Source organism: Synchiropus splendidus, chromosome 8 (genome assembly GCF_027744825.2).
Source record: "Synchiropus splendidus isolate RoL2022-P1 chromosome 8, RoL_Sspl_1.0, whole genome shotgun sequence".
Taxonomy (NCBI): Eukaryota; Metazoa; Chordata; class Actinopteri; order Syngnathiformes; family Callionymidae; genus Synchiropus; species Synchiropus splendidus.
In genome coordinates, this window is record NC_071341.1 from 10,555,052 (window position 1) to 10,567,239 (window position 12,188).

General features: G+C 40.9%; 2 protein-coding genes across 13 annotated transcripts in view; both read right to left on the reverse strand.

Annotated features, from left to right (window-relative positions):
* Nucleotides 1–6,789, reverse strand: part of limk1a (LIM domain kinase 1a) — a 29,924-nt gene extending 23,135 nt beyond the window's left edge. Inside the window, exons 1-2 of one of the 4 annotated variants that reach the window (XM_053873144.1) lie at nt 6,630–6,789; nt 4,777–4,873 (exon numbers count right to left, since the gene is read on the reverse strand). In XM_053873144.1, the coding sequence (XP_053729119.1) occupies nt 4,777–4,873; nt 6,630–6,687 (155 nt within the window). In that variant the 5' untranslated portion in view covers nt 6,688–6,789. Of the gene's footprint in view, nt 1–1,013; nt 1,398–4,776; nt 4,877–6,629 lie in introns of those variants that run through there. The other 3 variants (XM_053873143.1, XM_053873145.1, XM_053873147.1) reach the window with 3 other exon arrangements.
* Nucleotides 6,790–7,446: 657 nt separating this feature from the next.
* The window catches only part of elna (elastin a), a 46,677-nt gene continuing 41,935 nt past the window's right edge, over nt 7,447–12,188 (reverse strand). For 7 of the 9 annotated variants that reach the window (XM_053872452.1, XM_053872451.1, XM_053872448.1 and 4 more), the window contains 7 exons: nt 11,778–11,843; nt 10,765–10,803; nt 10,165–10,212; nt 9,841–9,870; nt 9,352–9,393; nt 8,735–8,791; nt 7,447–8,669 (listed from right to left, as the gene is read on the reverse strand). In XM_053872452.1, coding sequence (XP_053728427.1) covers nt 8,623–8,669; nt 8,735–8,791; nt 9,352–9,393; nt 9,841–9,870; nt 10,165–10,212; nt 10,765–10,803; nt 11,778–11,843 — 329 coding nt within the window. In that variant the 3' untranslated portion in view covers nt 7,447–8,622. The remainder of the gene's footprint in view (nt 8,670–8,734; nt 8,792–9,351; nt 9,394–9,840; nt 9,871–10,164; nt 10,213–10,764; nt 10,804–11,777; nt 11,844–12,188) is intronic. The other 2 variants (XM_053872447.1, XM_053872450.1) reach the window with 2 other exon arrangements.

Sequence of the window (12,188 nt, forward strand, 5' to 3'; positions counted from 1 at the left end):
TTTCTCTTTCATTCCTTGCAGAATGCACTCTTCTTCACGAACATCGAATTGGAACTCCGTAGCGCTACCGCCATTTGTTGTCTGTTCAAGCTCATTGCACTAGGAATATTTAACACATATTATAGTGTATTGATAGAATACATACATTATAGAGACAACAAGATTCCATAATCATCAGACACACTGTGAATGCAAATCAGAGGATTGGTGTAGGTATGTGCTGAGTCAGTACTTTTCTAGTTCATGAATGTTTGTTGAAAGAAAAATACCAGAACTCATCACAACCCTGCAGTTTTTCAGGTAATATTATCACAAAAGTCATTACGACTATTGCTTCACAGATTCACCCAACTAATGAGCTAGTACAGCTACGCAACACATGAAAATACTGCTGTCAATTCTAATAATTGCAATCCTTTTTTATGTTACCTAAATAGTTATTTAGTACTTATGTTTACATAAATATTGAATGACGTGAGCCACCTTATTTCAGGAACAAGAGACTATGACTATAAAGGAAATTCTCATTCTAACTCTGCCACCATCACATGCTATAATGTCCACCATTGCCACAATGGCCAAGTAAGTATCAACAATCCATCATTATTTGCATCTCCATTAGCAATGCAGCCGCAACTTGTGATGTGTGACAGTGACACCGCATTATCACAAAAGCCACCTTGACTACTTGTACTTTCTTTTAGCTTCCATCCCTCCACAGAGACCAATAGACCCATAGTATTAATGTGTTACTCCAAAAATTGTATTACCATACTTGCATACACATAATGCACCACGACCATCATCACTGCTACAATATTAGCACGTTAATTTATCTAACTAGATGAAATTAAAGGGGTGAATTACAAGTAATAATAAAGCCGGTTGTATTTTTATTCAAATAGCAAGCATGGTTTAAAAGAGTCACCACTTAAAAGTATCAGTTTTATTATTATCATTCAAAATTCAGCAACTGAACACAAACAATAGAAGCCCTTGATGAGCCCACTTACTTTGTGTCCTTCATCTTGCTGCTTTGGTTGTTAAATGACATGTCCCCAGAATCCCCTGGCGGACCCTGGCTCCTGCTTTGACAGTCATACAGACTCATGTCAGCAGATCTGATGGTACCAGCCTCCACGCCCAGTTGTCACAGCCATCAATGTTTCTGGCTCTCGGCACTCGACGCTCCCTTCCTCCACTTCCGCCCTCAGAGCAGCAGCCTCTTTATTTCCTGTCATCCTAGTGTCTTCTGGGAATAGAGGTCAACTCGTGACATCACACGCTTGACCTCAGCAAGCATCTCTTGCTTCAGAGCAGCACTTTTACAGCACAAATCAATATGTATGAACATAACACTCTTCACTCACATAAACATTATTATGACCATTTCAAGTAATACAACAAGCGTCGCGATCGGCAGCTCAAAACTGTGTCCTGCCATCAGACCTGCTAATACGTCCACCACCAAAGTGAATATCACCAACACTACAAGGTAGACCACTGTTAGAGACCACAACTGTACAGAACAAGACACTCTTCAGAACAACTTCAAGCACCACTACAACTTCTCCCAGTGGTGTAATAAAACATGTCTGCTGTATTACTACTGTTACCACAAGTTAAGACAATAGCTGCAGTATGGCGCTGCTGAATTTCTTCTTCATCAGGTGTGTTTAGCTCAAGAAAGTTCTGTAAAGCTACTGCCACCTGCTGCTCCAAATCAGCTCACTTGAATTTCTCTTTTATTATGGATATTTCAAGTGTAAACGAATGTGAACAAAACTTTAAAGCCAATATCTTGACCTCAGCACTGCAACTCACAACTCCTCACCGCCAGGAAAACTCAATTTAAAAGTTCATCTTTAAACCCTCCTCTCTTCCTGATGCTGCAGTCTCCAACAATCCGGTTCTGACTCCACAAATCCAGCTAGCTTCCCGGCCCTCACTGACAGATAGCTCATGCCGCTCCACAGTCTGGCTTCAGATACACGTTCACTATCATCGCAGAAACCAGAACAGATCACCTCCATGACAGCATGTTTGAGATCTCCCACGTAGTTTTGGCTTCTTCGAAACTCTCCTATTTACATGACGATTCAGTGAAGCATGTTGCTATGGAAACTGTATGTAAAAAAAAAAAAAATATTAAAAAGCAGGCTTGATAGAATCGGCAAGCTAAATAGACTTCACTTGATGAATTATGTTGTTTAATGCAGCTATTTGAGGCCCATTTCATATATGGAATTTATCATTATAGATAACAGATAATAAACGATATATTCTTCACATCTTCTTGTATCTTCTCGAGCTTTTTCGTGGATGTCTTAACCGTCTCTTCTTTATGACTGCTGAATATTAATATTTCCATTGATTTCTGGTTGTCATTTTGAGGGATACACCACGAAAACATTTTATCCCGTCATTCAGATTTGTGTCCTGCGGCTTGTGTTGCCAGGCAGAGTTCATCTGCCAGTCGAAAGCCGCTGAGTCACTGCAGACTTTTATATTCCAACTTCACCGCATGGATCAGCGTGATGCAGGGCTTTTTTTTTCAGATTCATACACTTTTGTTTGCCCAATTGTAATTCAGTGTTTTCATATCAGATGTTTTCATTTGCATCATCACTGTTGCAGCCTCCTGTGACTCTGCAGGTGAAGCAGCAGCTTCATGTTGTGTCATGGTCATGCTCACTTGCATTTCATGCAAAAAAAAAAAAAAAAAAAAAAAGGAGAAATGATTTATTCTGCATTGTCAGCCAGCACACATTTCAGCTGAAGTGCTAACAAAGCATGGCTCTAATCAGTCCTGCGGGAGGTCTGTGCACAGCAACTGTCCTGCTGAAGTTATTTCATTCGGGGCAGATTCTCACTGCATTCCACTGCAGAGAGACTGCAGCAGGTTTAGCACAGGAGGGGATTACAAAATTGCAACAATCACCGCGTTGGATTCCAGGACTTAAAGTGCACAAGAGTAAACACGAGTAAACGCCGTCGAACAAATGGCTCGTACAGTTAACAAACAACTTCATGGGGTCAGACCTTTCAGCTACTAAAATGCTAATAGCTTCTTCATCCACCTCTTCCTCCTGCTGACAAACAACGGGAGTGCTGTTAATAAACTAGAGTACCTTATCTCAAAAAACCTTTGAATAAACGATCATTAATAATGAAACACATTTTTGTAGCCGTGAATATTTTATGAGATTAAAACAAAAGCTCTTATCTTTGTTTTTGCATTGTATTTGGAGCTACGTGTTCTTATGTAATTGTAGTTTGTGCAATGTTGTTGCGTTGAATCAAAACGCCAAAAGGACGCTGCACTATATCTTTTCATGTCAGATATAGTTTGAATATTTGTGTCAAAAAAATGTTAAGAAAATAAATAAATATAAATACATTGCAACAATGTACAAAAAACAAGATGAACAACTGCAACTGTGCACCAAATTTCCCGTGTATGGGAAAAAATGTAATGTTAAATCAAAATATCCAATTGTTTACAAGGTAAGTTAGTTAGTTAAGAAGTAAAGAAGCAAAAAGGACAAAGCACTGGGACAGCGAATACTTCCGCGGCGCCACTCATTTGTAGCCAAACCCTTTGGAACATTTTGGAAAAATCACCAAAACAATATTGTTCCTCATCCAATTTCCTGTCCATTCCATCTAAATCTGTCAATATTTATGACAGTTTTTGTACACAAACAAACCAACACCTTAGAAAACATTCAGTGTAGTATGTGTAACTTTCAAAAGTCAATAGGCAGCAATAATTTACATGGCACCTGTTGCAGTCACATGTATATTAATGGATGGGTATTTTTATGAGCAAAAGATAGACCTGTTCTCTCATTTGCATGTTCAGCCAAGCAAAACACGCGCTCGCTGTCAGTCCTCATGAGAGTGAACAGTGGGCCACAGGCTGGCTCTTAACTCTCACTAGCTTTAGCCTTAGATTGATTGCAAGCTTCAAGCACAGCGCGCACTCAGCGTCGTGGTGGTTTCTTCAATGGTGAATGAATTTTGCTTTATTGACTGATGTGATTGTGGCTCCTCCACAACTTAGGAAGTAAACTTTGCGATCGACAAGCTTGCTTGAACTTGTGCCAGTGTTTCAGAAAACACAATGTCTGCATTTTTGGGGACTGAATTTGAATCTGTTATTATATTTTTTCTAAGTAAATTACACATGAAACTCAAAATCTTGAAATCTAAGTGCACGTGCCAGAGCCCGAAACCCAATAGGATTGGAAGCAGCCAATAAAACAACCTCAAAAAGATTCTGTTCCTGGATGGACAGATGTACAATAGATGTCTCGTTCACACTGAAACACATAAACCAGGAAGGACAAAATGAAGCTCCCTGCTGAGATTGATACAACACACACACACACTTATCCCCTCCTCACATTACACGCTAAGACTTCCTGCTGGGGGAAATCATTAATGAACACTGATAGTTCTGCCCTCAGCAACAGGCTCGGGTGGACACTCTGAATGGAGACATGACACTGATGAAGCTCGGGACCAGGAGGTGATGAGACGGTGGGAGGGCCACAAAGATGGAGCCACATCGGCGCTGAGCCCTTCAGAGCATCTGCAGAGGCTCCTAAGCAAATGTGGGATCTGGGACTGTATTAACATATACTTTAGGATGCCCAATGGTGCCGGATGATCGACAATGTTAAAACAACCTGGTGCATTTGTAGCATCTTTACAGCAGTGAACAGTACAAAGGACGTCACTGGAGCTAGTCATTTGACGTTGAAATCTCACCTGAAACAGATGGTGTGCCAGTCGGTGTTGAGGGCCTGTAGGTACTGCTCGTCGTAGATCCTTAGTCTGCATCCCGCACAGACAGGCAAACTGCCTCCTGCTTTCAGGAAAGAACAGTCACAACAACAACACAACAACAGTCAAACCATGGGAATAAAAGACAATTAAGAACAGGCTAAAACACAATCACTGCTTCTAATAATGCCACGATGATAGTCATAAATCATAGCACTACATGTGAACAAGGGAATACAAGAGATGCTGAGATTGTTGAAACCAGTTGCAGTATTCTGGATAATTCTTTAATAAAATAACTTGCTACATGCTGATAAAAAAAACACAATTAAAAGTGACACCATGCCTAATATTGTGTGGGTCCCACTTTGGTAGGCAAAACTGCAGCTGTCCTCAGTAGTGTGGATCAAAGAGAGTACAAGGAGGCTGTGCGGGAGCAAAACGGTAATGAATGCACAAGGCGAGTGAATGCCGACCCTTGTCTCTTCTCACTGGTAATCCCTTTTCCTCCATTGGATTTGTTTTGATCACAGCAGACAAGAGTCAGTCACAAGTCAAAAGTTGGTAGGATCAATATATGAGGTTGGTGGTCATAAGTCAGTTTATTTATTTAATCCTTTGAATGGCTACAAAATAAATGAAAGTTAAAAAATGAGCTGACCAAAGTGAGTTTCTCCTGATGACTTTAAAAGCATCATTAGAAAAAAGTTTAATCAGAGAAAAGCTCTACGATAGCAGCCAGAATGGAAGACAGACATCCATCCAGTCAGAACATTTAGAAGATGCTGATGTAAATCTTCATCAGCAGGGACGAAGAAGCTACCAGCGGACTTAATACGGCAGTGACTTACTAATTGGTTTTAGAAGATTGTGTCTCCGGACTGTTGACGGAGTTGAAAAATGAATGAGTCATGAGATACTGAAGAATAGCTCTGTCCTTGTTGGTTTAAATAATGGGCCATTTTGTTGACAGAATATATATGACGTCGAGGTAAACATAAGAGAAGGGGGCAGAAAAGGTGGCTCACAGGTTTCAAACTGTACCATGCTAGTATATTTTTTAACAAGTTTCTTGGTCTGTAACTCATTTCCATAATAATAACCGTATTATTATGCTGTTAAAATGTCGCATCAATTGACATGAATTCGAATTTTGAATGCTTATTTCTTTCATTTAATCAAACCCAGAGAAATATCAAAGAGTATTGAGCTATAGAAGTATAATGTTTAGTTAGAAACACAGCAAGACTTGAAACGATGATCATGCTCAGTGTGCAATGATAACGGAACAAAATAATTGTTGGAATTATTCATGAATTGATCACATTGACCTTAAACTATCAGCGGGCCTGAGGGGAGCTATTCCAGGTGGGGCAGGGGGCAGTCTGGATGGGACACAGGGAATAAACCGGAGTGTCCCGGGAAATCCTGCAGGCACAGTATCAGCATAAAACCCCCATTGAAATAGACCCTGGTTCATTTCAACCCCTGGAATTGTTGCCACTGGAGGGATTCCAAATATATAACCTTATTTAATTTCCCCAAATAATTCCCTTCATCAGATCAAAACATTGAATCACAAAAATGTCATATTTTGAATGGAAAATAAAGAGGAATGAGGAAGTTAAACCCAACGTGTTTACATTCAGCCACTAAGTCACTTGGATGAATTGACAGTGCACTTGACTGTTAACTGGCTCAAGTGAAACACCATTGCTTTATTTTAAGACTAAATTTAAAGGAATGGCCAAGAAAAAAAAGCCAAATCAATGACAGCATTGCACTATTCAAACACTAGTTTCACAGCACCCCTCGCTGTCTCCGGGGCTCCTCCTCACCTTCCTCCTCACCCATGCGTTCCTCCTTCCAGTAGCAGCAGAGCAGCATCAACCTCATCCACACCGCCGAGCTCCGGGACAGAGCCGGTCGCCTCTGTTCGACAGATGACCGCTGTCCAGTTTCCTCCAACCGGGCTGAGAAAGTGCTGCGGCAGCGGACACTCCTGAGGCGGATGTTTGCTCTTGCAGGAGGTCGCTGCGTTCAAGTCAGCCGCGAGCCAATTAGATTGCAGGAGCGCACGAGGTATTGGCTGGAGAACCAATCAGAAGGCGGTTGGTGTTGGGAGGCGGGAAAGGGGGCGAGGAATAGCTGACTGTTTATTTTATTTTATTTTAGGAGACTGGAACTCAGTCATCGTCTGACATTCAGTTTAGAACTTGAAAATCATATAGAATTCTGTTCACACGACCCCTTTACAGTTGAATGATTTATGAATAAATTAAAATCGGGAGTTATGTTGGGAAAATAAGTTAAATACAGTTCCGAAATAAATATTTTGTTTATTAATAATGGCTATGATTAGCCTGATGAAGTGTTGAGTGGAAGCAGCTTTTTGAAAGTTTAAAGAAAGTTTTGGAAAGTCAACCAATTTCTCTGTCGGTGGGTTGGTATAAAACCAGACACTGAAGTCTGCAGTTCTTTGCAGTTTTTGGTGAACAGAAGACTGATGATGGTGCTACAGTAGGTCTCAGGGGATGCAACATTATTACTACCACCTGGAACAACAGAGTAGAATCTGGGGCCACTAAACCCTCTTGCTATGGAATGCAGAATGCAGACAGAAAACGTTTTCAGGACAGCTTTTCCAGCCTTGTGTTGTTTAACATATTTTATTTAGTAATTTAATGAAGCAAAATAAAATGCCAGGTTATAGCAAGTCACATGTTTGCCATGGAAGTATATCAAAAGTGCAAAACCACACTGTTCCTCCATATAAACAGTTTTAAATAAAGATTAAGAGCATCCCACGGCACATTAAGACAAAGTTTGACCCGGCAAGGCTTCTGTAGTTCTTACACAGCACCAAGTGGAGCCGGCGACACCATCAAATTAGTACAAAATACAGTACAGGTTTACAGGAGGAGTTGGGGTCATTTAGCAACACCGCTCATGGACCTTTGGTCGATAAAGCTTTTTGAAAAGCAGCTCAAGTAAATGAAGAACAACGCAGGCCTCCACATGATCAACAAAAGGTCGAATTTTCGTTTCAGTTTTGTCAGTGAATAAATGTTTTACCTAGTTATGTTCACACATTACTGATAACATTAGAGCTATGAGTCGATGTATGGTGCAAAAGAAGCTGGAATAATCTTGTAATGACACGTTACATTAATGCCAATAACTACTAAAGTAGGAAGACACTTTCACTCATTGGCAACCAGCTTGCCAGAGGAGGACTGAAAACACTATACAAGAGATTTAACATCTGTGTTCTGAGCCTCAGAGCAGATCCTGCTCTTCATAAATGATATTTGGCTAAATTAAAAATGCTGAGGAAGCTGAACTGCATAGCAACTACTGAGCTCACGGCGTTTGGCAGGAGTCCCACTCTGCTGCTTCACACAGACTCACGAGAGCATGCAGAGATATCACTGTCAACAACTCTTCCTGCATTAGATCGGTGTCAATTCCGTGCTTTCAGGATGAGACTGGAGGAATTCAAAGGTCCCACTGGCTGGTCGCACACTACACATCACGCAGAACAGTACAGACGCACACATAGAGCACACACACAGATTTCACTCGGTGACACACGCGGAGTAGAATCTGGTGCGTTCAGAGGAGATGGAACGAATTAAACATGTTTGAAAACAATCACATTGGAAAGTCTACCAATTTCTCTGTCGGTGGGTTGGTATGAAACCAGACACTGAAGTCAAGTAAGACAAACAAAACTTTACAAGTTGTCAGATGGGGATTATAAAATGTACATTCTAGATCATGCAGTAGCACCATGGTTACTTGAGGTCACTCCAGAGCTCAAGAGATTCTCTATTTCCTTCTTCCACAGGCTTTTCCCAGGCAGGCCCCGGCTCCACCTGCAGACACACAACATGTCACCATTGGGCACTGCATTGCAATGCATTGGTGATTTTCTTCTTACCTCTGTAGACATTATCGCCCAGGAAGCCCTGCAAATGGCCGTACTTGGCTGCTTTGGCTACAAAACAGCAAAACAAATAATTCAGAGGGTTGTTTTTTACATTTTCCTGTTGAGGTTGGTTCATTTTGTTTTCATATTTCTCCCTCCAACAGCTTGGCTTTTTAGAATCTTCCCTCAATGACCAAAACAAAATAAAATGTTTTACACACGTGTCTGCGCATCTATATCTCACACAGAACATTGCTACAGTTTTTAGGCTCAGTACTGAATTTAAAAAGTGTCTTTTCTCATATGTTAAATACAAATAGTACTTGTGTCGAATTAAATGCATGTTAATAAATAATAAAAAGCACCCATTCCAAGTCCATCCAATCCTCCCATTGTAATAGAGCTATAACTACCTGGTTCAGATTCATGTTGCCCTAAACATCTACAGTACAGCTCAGGAAGTTTATTGTCCTGCTAGCAAACAATAACCCCTCCACTCAGTAAGAAGAAACCACATGACCTTTCAGACCCGTACACAGCCTGACGTTATCTAAACAGACTGAGTTCATGCACATATTTTTCTTATGTCTTTTTGACAATGACGTGAGTGTATAGTACAAGTTTGGTACCTTGTTGAGGTGTCAGTGGGGCAGGCACATATCCACCCGCACCTCAAAGAGAGTAAAGGTAGATTAGTAAACATGAGTGATTTATTGCACCACCAAATGATATCAAAGATTTTGGGCAACAGCGTATGAAGTCATCAGGTGCCCAGTGAGCATTAGGAAATGTGCATTAAATTTGAAATGCTGTTAAGTGAAACAGATTCACCAGAGATAATTTGGAAATCCATTTCAAAGTTCAATTGAATTATCAGCTTTTCAAATTTAACCATGAAGCTACTTTTGGTGTTTCGCGTTAGTTTTGAATCTGCTTTGCTGGAGGAGTCTGCAAGGGTCAGAAACTGGGGTTAAGGGTTCTGTACATAAATACAACAAATCTGGAGGAACCGTTCGGCATCACAAATTCCAGTAATTCGCCCCCTTTATCCTCGAGCCGTGAGCAAGACTGGTAAAGCGGTGCAGGGTTAAGTAGCCGCCGTCATGGGGAAGCTTTACCTGGCTGTCTGCAGAGCGGTAATAATCCTGCTGATTTGAAAAAAGCATGAGATATAGAAAGATCATCTGCTGCAAAATTAAAATTCATCACCCCAGCCAGCAGCAGCTGCACTATAAATATCCCACCATGTATTCGATTATAAACTGCCACCATCTAGAGCCCTCTTTTTCATGGGTGCCAAACCTCTGCTTTGTCCACAGGACAAAGCAAAATTTGTGAGATACAGCGGCGATGATCATTAACCAAAGATACAGTTGCACTGAGGCTCCCATATCAACAGCTACGCTTTGACTTCTCCCACATCTTTCGGCTCAAATTCCTACCTGGATAAGCCTGCCATGGGGAACCGCCTCCATAGCCAGGTGCTACACCTGCACAAAAAGAAAAGGACACTTAAATTATGAAAACAAATTACGCTGAAGTGAATCAACAGAATGCTCAGAATCAGTTGTTGCAGTAAACTTTAGCCACTTACATGTTAAAACACACGCATATCGCTTCCAGAATGCCCACAAAGTTTCCTCATTCGCAAACAAGATCCCAGGTCTCAACCTTGCTGACTGATAACCATGGGTTTATGCTGCTAGAACCTGAGCCTCATCTCAACCATTTCCCACAGTTTCATGCCAAACTCTATTCACTTTTCTATGGTTGGACAGAAACAAATGAAATACACCTCCACGGTCAGCATCAGCTGCCAAATCACGCCACAAGACAATTTAGGACCACTTCTACTACTTGTGGAAGGATTAGGGTCATGAGGTTCTGGATGATCGAGGTCTTGATGCTGGGTGGGTGGGGGAGCTGCGGCTGTGTGATTAAACTCATTCATCACACAGAAATAAGGAGGGAGAGGGCAGAGACTGAGAGTGGGAGAAGGGCAGAGCTGCAATGTAGAGAGGAAGCCATGCCACGATTCTCACCTTGTGGATACCCCCAGCCTGCTCCCAGGTTACCATAGCCTGTCAGTGGATAATACAACAGAAGACATGAAAAAACAAACAAACATAGAATAGCATAAACAGAGCTTTGGACTAAAAAATGTCTTGTGGCTCTGGAACGTGACTCTCTGCTTTGTTTACCAAGTCAGGGGGTTAGTGTTATCTCCCAGAGTCACACTTTGATCTTAATCACGTTCCACTGGGAACATGAGCTGGGAGACTACAGAACTGCTTAGAATCTTCCACATCAGTTGGAGAATATTTTCAAGTCAATGGCTTCAGGGGAATAAATAAGGCTGCTACAAACATCAAATTCAGTGTGTGAGCATGTTGATGTCGGGAAGCAGGGACGGGAAGATGAGTCCAACGCGATACTTATAGCGCATAAATAATATATTTCTAAACGCAACAATATGCACTTTTTTCATTCATGTTCTTTAATAATCCTATACATTTGAATAAGTTGGAAAAATGAGTCTTCTTGAGCTCAGCATTTTAGTGACTAAGTCCAGTTATCATGTCATACCATAGCAACTTTATTTATATAGCAAAAACAACATATGTTCTCGAGAAAGTGTGGTACGTAAATAAATAAAAAGAAACAAACTAGTATGACACAAAAGAAGCAAAGAACCAAAAGACACTAAACCAAAAATAATTTCCAAGCCTTTGTCGCCCCTTAAGTTGTCGACATCATAGTTTGTGTCAATAGTGTTGAACTGTAGTTTTTTGGGTCATTGACATTTTACTTTAATTGCAGATGTGAGAAAATGGCCATGCTATTTTCTATGTGTAGGTCGGTCTTGGAGGTGAAGGTAAATATTAAATGCAGTTAAATCACTGTACTTCAGTCAATATGTGCAACATATTAACATAAACATATTAACTAGAAAAAAAATAACTAGATTATCTATGTGAAGCTCAAAACTGTGACGAAAGTTGATTTTTAAGACAACGTATTATATGAAATTTAAAACCTTTTTTTGCCTCACTACCTGGTTTGGGTCCCTTCGCTGCGCCTCCAGCACCACCAAGTCCAGCACCAGCAGGATATGCGCCACCTGATTCCACAAAGATAGATTATACAGAGCAGAAAATGACATTTTCATGTCATAAAATTATGGATTAGGTGAGTCATCACCAGTGAGCTGGCTGGTGATGACTGAGCTTTTCATACTTGACAAGACAGAGACTTTCAACATTGCACTGCATCTGTTAACCAAGTACTGGGAACACAGGTCTCTCATTCATTGCCACCTTGTGTTGGGACAGTTTTACTATTTTGGAATCTTGAGTTCAGTGCTTCAGCTCACCACTGAGGAAAATAAATGTATCAGTGCGTGGACAAGTTTCCTGCACAGGAAGAGCAAAGTGATGGCATCTCAAAGGCAACGGCTGCTTTGTGC